Genomic DNA, 18405 nt, shown 5'->3' on the forward strand with positions numbered 1-18405 from the left:
GCCATGGATGTCTGGATTTGGAGTCACACTCAAAATTAAAGTGGAAAAAAAACACTACAGGCTGATCCAACTTTGATGCAATGTCCTAAAACAAGTCAAAATGAGGCTCAGTAGTGTGTGTGGCCCCCACCAGCCTGTATGACCTCCCTACAATGCCTGGGCATGCTCCTGATGAGGTGGCGGATGGTCTCCTGAGGGATCTCCTCCCAGACCTGGACTAAAGCATCCACCTACTCCTGGACAGTCTGTGGTGCAACGTGGCGTTGGTGGATGGAGCGAGACATGCTGTCCCAGATGTGCTCAGTTGAATTCAGGTCTGGGGAATGGGGGGGCCAGTCCATAGCATCAATGCCTTCGTCTTGCAGGAACTTCTGACACACTCCAGCCACATGAGGTCTGGCATTGTCTTGCAGTAGGAGGAACCCAGGGCCTACCGCACCAGCATATGGTCTCACAAGGGGTCTGAGGATCTCATCTCGAAACCTAATGGCAGTCAGGCTACCTCTGGCGAGCACATGGAGGGCTGTGCGGCCCCCAAAGAAATGCCACCCCACACCATTACTGAACCACTGCCACTGACCCTGGTGTTAATGCTGTGAGAATGGCATCAGGTTGAATTTCCCCATTGAAAATCAATAGTTAAAATCTGATTGGCTGTTGGTGGCTCCACCCACTTTTTCTAACTCTGAACTGCAGTTACCTGGTGACTAGCTCTGCAAAGTTTGGGGACCTTAGTATTAATATTTATTATTCAAATAATGTATAATTATTGTAAACAGTTTTATAAATTTGATTTCTTTCAGAAACGTAAAAGATCATGTGCCTTTAATCAAGGGGAACTGGATGCAATGGATTATCACAAAAAGGTACTGACAAGAAAACCTGAATTTCCTGGGGGGCAATAGGTTTGTACCTCAAAATGTATTCACCAAGTCAGTGCTCCTTGAAAAAAGTAGTACAGCTCCACCATGTTTCTTACCTTTCCCAAACAACCCTAGCATAGACTCATAGACACATGTGCAGTAGAGAAATATCTGAAACTTTTACTCTACCGCACAGGTATGCTTAGGTGTTCCAGGGAAAGGTAAGAAACATTGCTGCCCAATGCTGCCCAATGCTTCACTTTTATTCCCTTTGACTTTTTTTCCCTAAAAGGAGCACTGTACATTATTTTGTTGCTTTGTCATAACAATTCAAGCACAATGTTATGTTCAAAATATACAGTGGCTTGCAAAAGTATTCGGCCCCCTTGAACTTTTTCACATTTTGTCACATTACAGCCACAAACATGAATCAATTTTATTGGAATTCCACGTGAAAGACCAATACAAAGTGGTGAGAAGTGGAACGGAAATCATACATGATTCCAAACATTTTTTACAAATAAATAACTGCAAAGTGGGGTGTGCGTAATTATTAAGCCCCCTTTGGTCTGAGTGCAGTCAGTTGCCCATAGACATTGCCTGATGAGTGCTAATGTCTAAATAGAGTGCACCTGTGTGTAATCTAATGTCAGTACAAATACAGCTGCTCTGTGACGGCCTCAGAGGTTGTCTAAGAGAAAATTGGGAGCAACAACACCATGAAGTCCAAAGAACACACCAGACAGGTCAGGGATAAAGTTATTGAGAAATTTAAAGCAGGCTTAGGCTACAAAAAGATTTCCAAAGCCTTGAACATCCCACGGAGCACTGTTCAAGCGATCATTCAGAAATGGAAGGAGTATGGCACAACTGTAAACCTACCAAGACAAGGCCGTCCCCCTAAACTCACAGGCCGAACAAGGAGAGCGCTGATCAGAAATGCAGCCAAGAGGCCCATGGTGACTCTGGACGAGCTGCAGAGATCTACAGCTCAGGTGGGGAATCTGTCCATAGGACAACTATTAGTCGTGCACTGCACAAAGTTGGCCTTTATGGAAGATTGGCAAGAAGAAAGCCATTGTTAACAGAAAACCATAAGAAGTCCCGTTTGCAGTTTGCCACAAGCCATGTGGGGGACACAGCAAACATGTGGAAGAAGGTACTCTGGTCAGATGAGACCAAAATGGAACTTTTTGGCCAAAATGCAAAATGCTATGTGTGGCGGAAAACTAACACTGCACATCACTCTGAACACACCATCCCCACTGTCAAATATGGTGGTAGCAGCATCATGCTCTGGGGGTGCTTCTCTTCAGCAGGAACAGGGAAGCTGGTCAGAGTTGATGGGAAGATGGATGGAACCAAATACAGGGCAATCCTGGAAGAAAACCTCTTGGAGTCTGCAAAAGACTTGAGACTGGGGCGGAGGTTCACCTTCCAGCAGGACAACAACCCTAAACATAAAGTCAGGGCAACAATGGAATGGTTTAAAACAAATCATATCCATGTGTTAGAATGGCCTAGTCAAAGTCCAGATCTAAATCCAATCGAGAATATGTGGCAAGATCTGAAAACTGCTGTTCACAAACGCTGTCCATCTAATCTGACTGAGCTGGAGCTGTTTTGCAAAGAAGAATGGGCAAGGATTTTAGTCTCTAGATGTGCAAAGCTGGTAGAGACATACCCTAAAAGACTGGCAGCTGTAATTGCAGCAAAAGGTGGTTCTACAAAGTATTGATTCAGGGGGCTGAATAATTATGCACACCCCACTTTGCAGTTATTTATTTGTAAAAAATGTTTGGAATCATGTATGATTTTCCTTCCACTTCTCACGTGTACACCACTTTGTACTGGTCTGACACGTGGAATTCCAATAAAATTGATTCATGTTTGTGGCTGCAATGTGACAAAATGTGGAAAAGTTCAAGGGGGCCGAATACTTTTGCAAGCCACTGTATGAACAAGATGCAATTATTCATAAAGTCAAACACAAACAACACTGCAAATAATGGTCAGTTTTAGTAGGAGCCAAATAACCTAGAGAATTCAAACTGGTTAAATTTGTAGTTGAATACAAACCAAAACAATTGTAAAGCCTTTTATCTCCTACATGTTTTGGCATGCAAAAGCAACATAAATATAATAAATAAGAACGTCTTTAAAGTATTGTGATACCACATATTCATATGTTTAGCCCTGCTATAAGGCATGTAGAAATCCCTCTAAAGCTGGGATTTTGCCAGATTTGCGAGCAGGCTGCATCTTCCCACCAACCTTCCTTTACCTTTTGGACCTGGATTTAAAGGGATGTGAATACTGAGGATACTGGATTTGCAACTCTAAGTAGGGCATTTATTCTCATTCAGATTTTTATGGTTTTATAGTTTTTAAACCATGACTAAAGTCATTTCCATGAATGTCAGTTATTTATGAAAAGATCCAAATTAAAAAAGCATAAACAAGAGAAGACTCGTTAAAAAAACAAACAAAAAAGCAACTTTTTCATATTGTCACACAAAAGCTGAGACTTTTTCGTATTGTCGCACAAAAGCCAGTGTACAAAAACCTCTAAAACCACGAAGCAAAATAGGATTTTCTAGTTGTAAAAGGGACATCTGCCATTTCCTTCTACATAATTTCAACAGGTTTTAGATGCCATATATTTGCATTCAGATTTGTTGAATTCATTTTTAGCAGTGTAATTATCAATGGGTCAATGTTAGAGTTTACCATTTCATAAATACACTTCTTAAAATCCCATAGGAATGAATAGAAAGTGGGTGAGTTTTTTTGTGGTGAGCTCTTATAAAAAAAATCTTCCCCTAGAAGTGACTTGGGTCGCTGGGTAAAGCCCATGTCCCGCTTGTACACCTTAGGTCCTGTTTATTTGGGTGAACAGCTGATTTACATTTAGCAGAAAAAATAAAGTCACCGGTTCAGATGGGGTGGCTTAGGTGCATCACCCCAAACCTGTAGCTAGAGATGGAATTGAACCAAGTCAAGAAAAGAGCCAGCACTTTAAGAAGTTATTTCTTTCATGATTAAAAAACAAAGCTAAAAAACAAATCTGACACATAATCATGATTATGTATTCTTAGACACAAAACTCATCAGGCTACTTTGTTTTTTAACTTAATTTGTTTGAAATATATCAGGTGGTCACAGGAGTGCTTGCTCTTTTGTAAACCAATGTGTAAGCTATTGACTTTTGCACATACAGAAATTATTACAGCAGCACTGACAAGTTATAGACTGCAGCACATTTTATATGTGCACACCATTACATTCATAGACCTACTCAACATTCTGCACTCACAGCTTTTCAAAAGTATACACAAAAATATTTTAGATCATGCTTACTTAAATAAATTAGAGAGCGTAGTTGCGTACAGTCAAATATGTAAGTCCTTGTGTTGTGTATGCTTTATATCTTATCCTGTTAATGTTCACTGTGGAACAAGTTGAATCCATATTAATAAATGTTACTCATGATAATGTAGTGTGATCTGTAATTATCAACACCTTATAGATTACACCCCAAAGGAATTATGTGCTAATTAGGGTTTAGCCTTAGCTATGGTTAAAAAGCTCTTCTTGATGTAATAAAACTCAACAAACAAGGCCTGTGTAAATAATATATGTTGCTGAATTTTTCATTGACTGAAATACTGAATATTTTGTAGATGGGTTCTGTTCACACATACATAATTTAGAGGGTATAATGGCTGTTGCTTTTACAAAGAAATTTCTTGAAGATGCCTAGCCTGAAAAATGAATATGTGGAAGGGAATCATTTAAAGGGAAGAATAAATTTAGCCTCTGTCTATTTATCTTTATGTCTGTCGGCCTTTCCATTTTATACATGTGCATTTTTATACTGTATAGTATATGAAACTAAGATCTAAAATATAGAATAAAGGAGGGATAGTCCATGGGTGATCCATTTAGATTAAGGGCATTGGGCAAAAAGCATGCTATTAAGCATTTGTATTTTCATGAACTGTACACAAGTTGTGGCTACCATTTTTATAGAGGCAACCAACACGCCAGGACTTCAGCAATATTAGGAAACAAAGATGCTGAAACAGTAGATCTAGCTGGTTAAGTGTATTATGTCGCACTATGGGGGCGATTCACTAAAGGTCGATAACGCTTATCACATGCTTTTTTGCATTAAAAAGCATGCAATAATTAAGTCCCAATTCATCAGTCAGTTTGCATGCGTTAAGACGCGTAGTGCATGCAAAAAAAACCGTTATTTACCTCGCATTGCCTTAATTAGCGAATAGAAATAATACTAGCGCATGATTCACAAACACATTTGAAGCATTAAACGCGCTAAATATTGCATTAGTCTGTGCGAATATTAACACCTACTTGGGGTACTTAAAGAAAATTGTGGTTCGTGAGCTTGTGGCAACACAATATGGACTTTGCAGTCGGAGTTTTTCAAGTCTGTGTTGGCCCCAGAGTGATGCAGCCTCCAGTTTTCAGGGAAATGGTCATTTTCAGAACAGTAGTTTTCTGAAAGTAATGGTTACATGTGTAAAATCATGCGCTAATATTGCACGCGGCGAAATATATCGCGCGCACCAGGAAATAATGCATGCGGCGGGAAATAACGCAAGAAAAACGTTCATCGCGAGTTAAATAACGCAAAGAACATTGCGTCTTAATTAGGACGCCTGTCCTTTTAGTGAATCGAGCGTTAAGTCGCAAAAATAAGAAGTGATAACATTTTTAACGCATGCTGTAAATAGCGCTTGTTTTATTGACCTTTAGTGAATTGACCCCTACGTGTGTTAAAGGAGAAGGACAATCAAAATCTATTAACCACACTATTAAATAGTACTACTATTGCTGTGTAAAAATGCTATATTTCTAGTTTGCCTAATGAAAGAATTACAGAGATACACTGCTACATTCTACATACTTGTTTCAGTGAACGGCCGCCATCTTTAACATGGGATGCCCCCCCCGGCGGCCTACGTTCACTGTGCCTCTCTCCTCAGCAACTGTCTGGAGCTGCATCCTCCTTGCCTCTCCCCCCTACCAGCACCGCCGCTCGTGTCCCCCTTGCCTTTCCCCCCTACCAGCACCGCCGCTTGTCCCCTTTGCCTCTCCCCCCTACCAGCACCGCTGCTCGTGTCCCCTTTGCCTCTCCCCCCTACCAGCACCGCCGCATGTCCCCCTTGCCTCTCCCCCCTACCAGCACCGCCGCTCGCGTCCCCTTTGCCTCTCCCCCCTACCAGCACCTGTGTCTGCCTCTGCAGACGCTAGGGGGAGCCTCCTGTTTCTGCGCATGCGCCGCCTACAGTTCTAAGTCGCCGAGTCTGGGGATGAGCGATGCATTATGGGAATCTTCTTTACCCAGCTCAGCGTTTTTCCTTACTATTTGGCTTCTGATCCTCTGAACGGGAGAAATATGGGGAGACTTAAGGGCACTATTGAGACAACTGAAGGTATGCCTGCATTTTGAGATTAACTCTTTACTAGCCTTTCCTTCTCCTTTAAGCCCTTTATGGCCCCTTGCCAAGCATGACACCATCTAGCTGTTCAAGGTATCTGTTATAGTCTCTGTATCTTCACTTGCCCAGCCTGTTGTCCTTTATTTTGTGGAGGTTTTCTGACTTGCCATACAAATTTTTGTCCATTACTTGTTCATTTTTGTCTACTCATTACTCCTTCCTTGCCCTGCCTGCTATACCTGCTCTTGTATGAAAACTTTTTTCTAGAGATCTTCATACCATTTTTATACTTCTTCACAGTTTTCTACTTTAAACTACTTAATCTTATGGTGTTCCTGTAATGCCAGAAAATTTTCTGTGTGAACCAAAGGGCCCAGACAGTTCCAGCTGTTACCTCTTCTAAACTTCACAAAAATAAAAGAGGCTTCATGTTTCAGCATTTCATATGATAAAGGTTTTATATTAGCAGTTATTGACCACTGTAACAAGTACTGCATGAAAAATATTCTCATGTGTCTTTTTTTTTTTTCCTACAGATAACTGATTTCATTTTAGAAGGCACCCAGCCTCTAATTCAAGAAGGCTTTAAAAAACTATTTCTTCAAGCACTTTCAGTAAATGATAATCATTCTCAAACTGAACCCGGACTGTGCAATAACCCTTGCCAATTGGCAGAATTATGCAATATGGCTAAAAGTATGCCTTTGTTGAATTTTGGCGAACATACTGTGCTAGTCTTAGAAAGCGGACTTTATCTACCTCAAGAAACAAATGTATTATCCTGTATTACTGAAAACAAATCAGAATGTCCAAAAGTCATACATTTTATAGGGGAGAAGTACATTATCCCACCCAAAAGTGCATTTCTTATGTCAGATGTTTCCTGCATGGAACCTCTTCTACAGTGTAAGTATTTTTTCATTGATGACATCTTTTACATTTTCTTTAATGCTATTTCAAATTTACTTGCACCCCAGCAGATGGCAGGAGAGAATAACAAAAAAAAAAAGAAATTAGATTAAATTATTGGGCAAAATATTAAATGCCTTAAACAACATAGATTTTATGTTGCATTTGTCTTTTGCAACATTATACCAACTGTGGATCTTGATCTGTCATGTTAAATTATGTTTAAATCTGTACTCGTTTTAAAGTAATTTTGTATAAAGATACTAGTTTTATGCTTGGATGTAGAATTGGGTTTTGTGGGAGGAGAAAAAGTAGGAGATAGGAAGTTGTTAAAGGTACAGCATTCGTTTCAAAGTGATAGAATACAAAATTCCATTGTGGTCTTACAAGTGTCATAAGTAACGTGAGATGTAGTAGAAAGCAGAGCAGTTACACAGGTAGCCAAATATATTGCAATGACTTGCTTCACTTGAGGATAGGGTTGCAACCTATTGGATCTGTGACCTAAGAGGGTGGGGCTATGACATATCTGGCAGTGACTTGCTGTACAGTATGCAGAGTTTTGTCTGGTTTTGGGCCTTAAAAAGTGGACAGCACACTTAAAAACTGGACCGGCTGGTTCAAAACTGGAACCGGAATTTTCCAGTTTACATACTCGAAAAGAACACGAAAAACTGGAAAACCTTGAATTAAAAATATGACTCTGACAACTGCCATTGACTTCTACATAAACACACAAGCTTTTATCTGCTGAATTTTTAAATTCAAGTTTTAATAGTTTTTGCACTTAATAAATACCAAAAATGTGAGGTTTTTGAACCATAACTTGAATTATGAAGTGTTAAGGTGCTGTTTTTGTACATTTGTATTATTCTTCAGTGAACAATGATGGAAGATCATGCTTCCAAGTCTAATAAGAGATAGTTGTTGAGATGTCTGCTATTAAATTGTCACATTACTTAGTACCAACCTCCGATAAAACGGTTGTCTAAAAAGTGATCTTGAAGACTGGAGAGTCTAGTCTGGTTGGATTGTAGAGAATAGTAAAAAAGAGTGTGCTTAAATTTCCTGTACACAAGTGCATTAATCTGGATATTTGTATTATTTCTTAGCAGTTATTTTCTGCTTATTAGGGGGTAAGAGGGGCATGGATGCTTTCTTGAACAAGCATAGTATCCAAGGCTATTGTGATACTAAAATCTACAGTTAGTATTGATGTTGGTATATATGGTTTATGTAGAAGTAAAGATGGAGTTGTTTTCAACACTGCAAATGACTGCCTGGGCAAATATTGCCACAATTTAAGGATAAAGGGACACGACCAGAAGCCAGTATTGGATGAGGATTATTTTCAGGCCCTCCCAAATCCAGTGTCTGCAAAAAACAGTTCATCGTTGTGTAAGCCCTATTTGGCTGTGGAAACAGGCAACACCAGCTAGATAGGCTTTAGAGCATGGTGTACATAGGACTCTAACACACAATATGGGCTTTCACTATGTGGGAAGATCAAGGGGATGTAGTGAAAGTACAACTCACTTAGGCTGAGTGCAAAGTAATTGAAAGAATGGACGCCAGAAGGTTCTTTTGCTGTAAAACAAAATTGTCCCAGACAAATAAACTACAGGGTTATGCAATACTCACAGGATGGATTAAGCAGGTAAAGGCACAGAAGGTAGAAAGGTATGGTGTCCTCCATTTTATCCCATCTACCTTGTGGGATAAAATGGAGGAGCAGAGTGTGGGCAGGGTAAAGGCAGCCAAACAGCATGGCACCACTGTGGAGAGTAGTGTGGATAAGTATCTTGTATCCTTAGGATGCGTACCTTAGTGGTCACGGATCCCAGACAACCGACGGCGGTTCAGGGATAAGAACTGACCTGACACCTGTGTCTTAACTGCGGCCCTACACTAAGGCAACAGTGCCTGTAGAGGAGAATACTTCCAGCTAATCTATCCTGGGTGCAGCCAGAAACTGCTCTTTTATAACTAAACTATCTCGCTTTCCTAGAAAGTGTTATGAAAGATGTTATCCTGCCCTTGCTAATCCTCATTCATGGGGTCCCAGTTCCCCGACTTCACTAGAGTTTAGATGGTTCTCTAGGGTAGATGGATTACTGGGGCCCTGTTGATCCCAGGCTCAGTGGAACTTCCACCTGAGTCAACAGATGCAGCCAAAGAGGAATATCCACCCCTTTGCTAAGCACTATATTAGAGTGCAAAGGGAGTGGTCTACCTATTATACAATAATGCATAATATCAAACTAGATACTTCGGTCTTTGCCCAGTAACAAGGAATAAGAAGGAAATGGTAGGGTTTAAAGCCATAGGGGCATATTAACCCATTGGGTTCCTACAGTTGCATCCACAAATGCAAGTTAAGATATGCAAAACAAAAAGCGTCTAAAACATGATCTAAAAACACTGCTGTCTTCTCTGGGCCCAAGCTCATCTATAATGAACTGAGACAAAGCAGAAAATTGTCCTGTGGTCCTGGACAAATCACAATTTTAAATTCTTTTTGGAAATCATGAATGCCACGTCATCTTGGCTAAAGAGGAAAAGGACCATCTGGCTTAATTCAGTGCACAGTACAAAAGCCAGCATCTGAGATGGTATGAGAGTGCATTAGTGCACATGGCATGTGTAGCTTGCACATCTGGAAAAACACCATTAATGTTAAATGATATATACAGGTTTTGGAGCAGCGTATGCTGCCATCCAGACAATGTCTTTTTCAGGGCATTCTGCATGTATTACAACAGAAGCAAAAGGGTGTTAAACTGGCCTGCCTGCAATCCAGACCTGTCATACACTGAAAACATTTAACTTGTTATAAAGCTTAAAATATGACAAAAAAAGACACAAAGAAATCCTATATCAAACAAGAATGGGATAACATTTCACTTTCAAAACTAGAAAGGGAAGTTTGAGAACAAACTTCATGTTGGGTTGAAAAATATGAAGTCACTGAATGGGCTCTGCCCACTTTCTCTGACCATGGACCACAGTTATATAGTAAAAACCACTGTGCAAAGTTTAGGGACCCTGGTTTTAATAGTGTCTGAATGGCAGCAACTTAAATTTCCCCACCGAAAGTCAACAAGTGACAACAGTGATTGGTGGTTGGTGGCTCCACCCCTTTTTTCTAACCTGAAACTGCAGTTACCTAGTGACTAACTCTGCAAAGTTTAGGGACCATAGGATTAATAGTTAAAGAACGGCAGCAGTTTAAATTTAAACTAATAAAAGTCAATAGGTGAATTGTGATTGGTGGTTGGCAGGTGTGCCCACTTTTTCTAACCTTGAGTTGAAGTCACCCAGTGACAAACAGTGGGCACCCTGGCATAAATAGTGTGAGAATTGCAGCATTTTAAATTTAAACCAATAAAATTCAATGGATGAAATCTGATTGGCTGTTAGTGGCCCAACCCACTTTTCCTATTTTTGAACTACAGTACCCCAGTGACCAACTTTGCAAATTTTGGGGACTCAGGCATAAAAATTGTGAGACTGACAGCATTTTACACTTCCCCATTGTACCATTACCATAGTAAATAGATGAAATGTTATTGGCTCCGCCCACTTTTTTTCTAACTTAAAAATGGCAAATACCCAGTGACTAACTCTGGAAACTTTAACAACCCTGGAATTAATATTTAAATAATGGCAACAGTTTGAATATAAACCAATGAAATCTAATGGGTGGAAATGGATTTGATGTTGGTGTCTCCTCCCACTTGTTCTAACCCTGAATAATGTAGTCATCCAGTCACTGACTGTGCAAAGTTTGCGAACCCTGACATAAATAGTGTGAGCAGAATTTTAAATTTAAACAAAAAAAATTCAATAGGTGAAGTCTGATTGGCTGTTGGTGGCTCCACCCACTTTTTAAAACCTAAAAATGCAGTCCCCTAGTGACCCTGGTGTTAATACTGTGAGAATGGCAGCAGGTTGAATTTCCCCATTGAAAATCAATAGTTAAAATCTGATTGGCTGTTGGTGGCTCCACCCACTTTTTCTAAGTCTGAACTGCAGTTACCAGGTTACTAGCTCTGCAAAGTTTGGAGACCTTAGTATTAATATTTAAAAAATGGCAGCAGTTTAAATTTAAACATATGAAGTCTATAGGTGAAATCTGATTGGTTGTTGTTGGCCTCGCCCACTTTTCTAAACTTGGAACATACTCACCCAGTGACAAACTGTGCAAAGTTTGGGGACCCTGACATTAAACTTGTGAGAATGGCAGCAGTTAAAATTTCCCCACTGAAAACAGGGTCAGGCTGACCCCATGACTATGTGATTCAAGTTTGGGGAGTGTAGTCTCAAAGCTGTAAGATTGGCAGTGGTTTAAATTTTCCCATAAAAGTCAATGGGTAAAATTTGATTGGCTGTTGTTGGCCCCTCCCACTTTGCGGTTTTTAAAAAACAAAAAACTTGAATGCGTAGTCACCCAGTGACTGACTGTGCAAAGTTTGGGAACTCTGGCATCAAACCAATAAAAGTCAACAGGTGAAATTTGATTGGCTGTTGTTGGCCCCTCCCACTTTGGGTCATGCAACAAATGTTGCTGTTTCATTCAGGGTGACCCCATTATTATGTTATTCAAGTTTGGGGGGTGCAGCTTCAAAGCTGTAAGTGTGGCAGCAGTTTGAAAATCTTCCCTTTCAAAGTCAATGGGAAAATTGGGGGGTTTGGAGCGGCGCCACAAAAAGATGGGGGGCGCAATCGCTTAGAAAAGCACAAGCAACCTGCTCCGCTAATGGGGCGAAGATGTGTGGGGAGTTTGGGTGTTGTACCCCTAAAACTGTAGGAGGAGTAGCGTTTAGAAAATGGGGGGCGCTAAGAAGAAGAAGCGGAAGAATAAGCCAAAGTGGAAGAACAGTATGTTGGGGTTTTCAACCCAACATAACTACATCAGTTGGTCTTCTTAGTTCTGAAACGGTTGGTAAAAGAAGAGTTGATGCAACACAGGGGGCAACATTACCCTGCCCCAACTTTTTTTAAACATGTTGCTGGCATCAAAGATTTGCAAATCTTTCATTCTGTTTTATTGATATTTTGTAGTGTCCCAACTGGGTAGTAATTATGCAAAATCACATTTGTCTGTTGGATGGTAAGTGTTTTAACATTTTAATAAAATGTTGGTCTTAAATATATTTTAAGATAAAATGAGCCGGGAAGTGTACTTCTGTGTGAGCTGCATTCTGTGGAGAGGGACCAGCAAAATCCTATTTATTATTACTTAATTGGAACTACATTTACTGGATGCTGAATAGTATTCTTATTGTAATGTTAGTGTGGGTGCATGGATAATTTGCTGACATTCATTAAAGCAAAATATGTATATAAAACAGTTTTTAAAGGTCATTGCCTATGGAATATGTACCCGATAACAAACTATCACTAGTGCTAGCAACAATGCAAATTGTGTTTATATTTATGCTTTTGATCTAGCCCACTGTCATAGCCATTAACCACTTTTCCAAACCAGTAAGGTCAGTTTAGTTCTTTGATTAAAATGTCATTGGACAAATTCATTTTTTGTACTACAATTTAACATTGTTTTTCTGCATCCTTGACCATTGACCTTTCTTTAACACATATAAAGATTAATATTATGTGCTTATGTTATTAAACTTGTTTAAAATGGAAAAGCAGTGCTCACAAGATAAATAAAACAGGCATGATGGGGCAAAAAATGTCAAAATCAAATCCAGATCTTTAAAAAAAATTAAACAAGACAACACAGTATTGCTTCAACCCTTTAGATACGTTTTCATGTACTAGGTGTGCCCATAAAGCACTGCAGCTCAGCATTGTCTGCAAACAATTCCCATTACATCATCTTACCAAGTACTGGTATGGGATCTGCTGGATGAAAACCCATTATCTAGAAAGTTCTAAAATGCAGTTTTCAATGCTGAGACCTATTTAAGCAAGCAGTTTTTATTTTTTATTAATTTCCTTTTCCCTCTAATTATAAAACTGTAAATTGTGCTTTATAGTAACTGATCCAGCATAAATCCATAATCATGCCAAACAAATCCTCTTGGGCTTCTATAATTGTTTTTAGTAGCCTTAAAGTAAAGTGATCCAGATTATGGAAGTACTCCTTATGCAGATAATCCCAGGTCACTAGTATTAAGGTAATAGATGCCATATCTGTGCTTTATTTAAATTTTAAAGACTAAACTAGAGATTAACATGTGTGGTCATACAAGTGATAAACAAAACCACAATATTACTGTTAATCAGCAGAGATGCACCTTTATTTTGTTACTTGACATGCCTTTTATCCACCCACAGCTTTCCAAACAAGTTTGCTCTGTGTTTTAAAGTGTGCTTCTCACCAGAGTAGGCTTGATGCATAACTTAAGGTGGCCATACGGAGTAAGATCTGCTTGTTTAACAAGGTCGCCAAGGGAGCGGATCTTCTCCTGACATGCCCACCTAAAGAAGATATTGATCAGGAGCCAGATATTGATCAGGGAGGCCCGTTGGGGGACCTTATACACATGCAGATAAACTGCTAAATCGGTCTAAAGGACTCGAATTGGCCCTATGTGGCCCTAGCCTAAAATAAATTTTAGTGTGATATACAAATTGGTATTCAAGATAATTTCTGATTTGTCTTTTTTGATTGGGCAGCTTTTAAGTTGAAATTGAAACTGTTGTCTGATTTCAAAAATTCCACTCACCCTAGCAACCAGGGAGTGGTTTAAATAAGAGACTTAAAGCTGAATAAGGGAAGGCTAGAGCTAAAATATTTCTGCTTTCTTTGCTGGTATCACTGATTGCTCTAGAGTAAGGTAACATTTTACCTTTCATAGTCTAAAATCTGTTGTTGCTGGTGTCTATTTTATTTTAAAAATTAATTTTCATATGAACTGCCGCTGTTAATATTTATTTGTCCTGGACTTCGTGCAGTTTGCAGTCTAATTAAATATTTGCAAGTACCGTATATACTCGAGTATAAGCCGATTCGAATATAAGCCGAGGTGCCTAATTTTACCTAAAAAAAACTTGAAAAACTTATTGACTCGAGTATAAGCCTAGGGTGGGAAATGCAGCCACTACTGCTAAGTTTCAATAATCAAATTATTTAATAAAAGGACACTCAGCGTGACCCCTCTGTGAATTCTACATAAATATATGTTGGCAGCTGCAGATTAATTCCTCTGTGCCCTTCCCTTTGCATGATGGGTAATGTCCCTTGCTCTGGTAGGTGGATCCTTCCAGCTTTGTGTCTGCTTGTCATGTACATTAAAGCTGGTCACAGAGCATAGTCCTGTGTGTTAGGTCCTGATTGGATCACAGGGGAAGCACATGCAGACCCATCAGATGAGGATATCATCTGTGGCCATATGAGGCCTTCACCAACACTAATCTCTTTGTGGCTTGCCCCCCTAATGAATGCTGTAAATTTTTTACTATTTATGCTGACTAGCGATAATGTAGAGATGCAAGCAAGTAAAAAATGCAAATGGTGATGGATAGATTTATCCGACTTTAAGCAAAGGTTTCTCACAGAAAGTATATACTCGGCTCATTACCTGTCCCACCGTTGCATCTGTCGCACAAGCACACACAAGGAATTTCCCTTTTAAAATGCAGCTTACTTTTACATTTTGTGACAAAATCTACCACGTGTGTGCACTGACAGGCAGACATCATGCCCATGAGTGCATACTGAAGCCAGGTGTAAGGCAGCGTATTACCCATTTTTATACCAGCAGAGAAAACACAGTAGTGGCCTAGCTCTTGTAAGTATAAATAATCAATTATTACTGTGCAGTGTATGTGGAGAACATGCTCATATAATGAACACGCACACACACGCGCGCGAGCATGGTGCTTAGTTCTTCTGTGGGCCCCAGGTACCCAGTCAAACACTGTATGGTCCATGCCTTATCTACCAGATCCCACTGTAGCATTAAACCTTGCTGTTCAATGAACAAAGTATCACATGTGGGATGGTCCCATGAGGACCAAAACAAGTGGATGGAACAGTTGTTGAATAAAGAGACTTTTTATATGCAGAATTGAGAGTGCAAGTTGCACAAGCAAGTCAAGTAGTTATTGCAGTGGCTGATTACCTGTCCCACCGGCCATCCGTCGCGGGCCCCCCCAGTGCGTGTGTGACGTGTGCGCGTGCTCGCGCGACGGATGGCCGGTGGGACAGGTAATCAGCCACTGCACTTACTACTTGACTCGAGTATAAGCCGAGGATTCCTTTTTTAGCACATTTTGAGTGCTGGAAAACTCTGCTTATACTCAAGTATATACGGTAATTATTGTCATAGGGGCAGATTTATCAAGATGTGAGTTCAGAGCTTAATACATAAAAACTCACCCACATTCTATGCATTCCTATGGGAATTTAAGAAGTGTATTTATCAATGGGTGAAAGTTAGGGCTCACTTTTTGATAAATACACTTCTAAAAACCCCATAGGAATGAACAGAACGTGGGTGAGTTTTTATGTATTAAGCCCTGAACTCACATCTTGATAAATCTGCCCCATAGCCTTTTATCTTTTGCACAAAACTATGTTTTACCATTCCTCAAATGTTTTTGGCCCTGTCTACCTTCCTTGGTATTGACAACACTGCTCACTATATAAAACTTTAAAATTCAGTGAAGTTCATATAGCTGATATTTATGTTCTCATGTTTTTATTTTAACTATACATTTGCTTCTGTTTGTAAATATGGATATTTTTATTTTTCTAAAAAACATATTACTATAATATAGTGGACACATTGTACAGCAAGATAACTGGGAGTTTACCCTGTCACAATCTCGGTGCCTTTTTCTCCTCAAACATATCATCTGGCATTAAACAATACAGTAAGTCATCAGGCAATCAGACAGATGTGACATTCTTTGAGACTTCACTGACCACATATAACAGCTAGTTCCCCAGTTTACAACAAATAAAGCAAAATCCAATAAGCTGGGGAACTAGTTGTTTAGTGAGTTCTCAAAGATTGTCACATCTGTCTGATTGACTGGTGACTTACTGTATTGTATTTGTTGTAAATTAGAATTCAGTGGAGGCCTTATTTTCTGTCTGTTTTGCTGATAAAACATGTCTCTGCAGAGAAAAAAGAGAGCATTTTCAAAAAGGCGAAGTAATTGTTTTGTGTGTTGTAGGAAACACTGTTGCTCCATTTATCAATTATCTCAAAAAGAGTTGGCGCTTAATAACCACCCAATAAGTGAAAAATCAATGTACGATTGGTTACGAATAGAGAAAAATTTGTATTTTTTCTAACTTTTAGAACTGTGCGTGTTTTCTGCAACTTTTTCGTTAATCTTTCATACTTTGCGACAATTTGTGCGACAAAATCGTATTTGTCGCAACGAGTACGAAAGTTTCTGCTGCAGAGTGCCATTGAGTCCTATGGGAGGCTTCCAAAATCATGCACTGAAGGTTAAAATCAGAAAGGTTTTCATGCTGGTTACGATCATTTGGAAATGAAAATTTCGTAACTTTCAGATTGTACCACAATATTTTCGTACAAGCACGACACAACTTTTCGCAAAATTAACGCACATCAGAAATTTTTGGATTTAACACGAATTGTCGCAAATTGTATTTGGAATTTGGACTTTAATTAATTGGCCCCTTAGAGTTTACATATGTGATTTTATTGATACATGATGTTCTGGTTAAAAAGAACAATTTACTAAAATGTAACTCAAATTTCAGGTTAACTCCACTTTTGTGAATTCCCCCTTAAGCCTAGATAGTTTTTTAATAACAGATCTATAAGAACATCATTCACTTCTTTAAATGTCCCTTCAAACAAAAAGTTTCTCATATTTTTGTTTATTTATGTAATTTTAATGCCATACGTTATCACAAAGCAACTAATAATATCTTTAATGGCCCCCAGTGGTGAATTCGTAATTTAAAAAAATGTTAAACAGTAGTTTACCCCCCCCAAAAAAAAAAAAAAATATATATATATACCGTATTTTTCGGACCATAAGACGCACTTTTTTTCCCCCAGAAGTGGGGGGAAAAAGTCCCTGCGTCTTATGGTCCGAATATAGCCTACCGATATACTTTAAAAAAATGTTTTTACTTGCCCATGTGGTCTCCGCAGGGCCCTCCTCTATTTGCCGGCGCTTAGCTATGGCGCTGTGCGCATGCACAATGACGCGCATGCCCATACGCATGCGCGTCATTGTGCATGCGCCAGAGCTAAGCGCCGGTAAATAGAGGAGGGCCCTGCGGAGACCACATGGGCAAGTAAAAACATTTTTTTAAAGTATATCGGTAGGCTATATGCTGGTACAGATGGGGGCAATATGTTGGGTGAAATATGTTGGGTGCTGCTGGTACAGGTGGGGGGCAATATGTTGGGTGCTGCTGGTACAGGTGGGGGGCAATATGTTGGGTGCTGCTGGTACAGGTGGGGGGCAATATGTTGGGTGCTGCTGGTACAGGTTGGGTTTTAATGCACATAAAATATTTTAGGACACTTTGTTTCAGAATCTTTTTTTCTTCATTTCCCTTCCCAAAAAATTGGTGCGTCTTATGGTCCGGTGCGTCTTATGGTCCGAAAAATACGGTATAGTCCACTGGAAGGAGCACTCAGTCCAAAAAATATATGTAAATTGCCGGGCGCACATAAGCGTAGCCATAAAAGTTGTAGGTATTGCATTCAACAGCACTTCAACAACATACATTTGATCAAAAATAATTTATTGAAAGCCCAACCAATTATAATTTTTTTTTCCAAAGTCCTGTTAAGTGCAATACCTGCAACTTACTTCATACTACGTTTTGTCTTAAATACATACTATGCTTTGCAACTATAAAGCCTAAACAGTAATGATTAAAATACCTGTCTTTGCTTTATTTTAATTAATTGTGAAGTACCATGTCTAAAGCATACTGAATATTAACAGACATACACTTCAGCACTTTCGAGTGGCCTCTCACCCTTCTGTGTGCTTCAGACATGGCACTTCCCTTTGAATAACATTGACGACAGATGGACAGGGTCATTTTCACCACCCGGATGCCAAAGTCTAGTAATCTCAGAATACTTTGCTACTTTTCTAATTCCCCCAGAACATTATGTAGCATATTAAAAAACCTAAGGTTTCTCTGATTTGTCACCTCATCAGTATACTAAAGTTTGTCTGTT

The 18405-nt window shown here is 39.5% G+C and overlaps 1 protein-coding gene across 3 annotated transcripts in view; it reads left to right on the forward strand.

The window, feature by feature from the left end:
- The window catches only part of mettl4 (methyltransferase like 4), a 74413-nt gene that overhangs the window by 13189 nt on the left and 42819 nt on the right, over positions 1–18405 (forward strand). For all 3 annotated transcript variants that reach the window (XR_004223152.1, XR_004223153.1, XM_012965327.3), the window contains exons 3-4: positions 804–866; positions 6868–7237. Coding sequence is in view for 1 of the 3 variants with exons in the window: in XM_012965327.3 (XP_012820781.2) it covers positions 804–866; positions 6868–7237 (433 nt within the window). In the remaining 2 variants the exon portion in view is untranslated. The remainder of the gene's footprint in view (positions 1–803; positions 867–6867; positions 7238–18405) is intronic.

Source organism: Xenopus tropicalis, chromosome 6, assembly GCF_000004195.4.
Source record: "Xenopus tropicalis strain Nigerian chromosome 6, UCB_Xtro_10.0, whole genome shotgun sequence".
Classification (NCBI taxonomy): Eukaryota; Metazoa; Chordata; class Amphibia; order Anura; family Pipidae; genus Xenopus; species Xenopus tropicalis.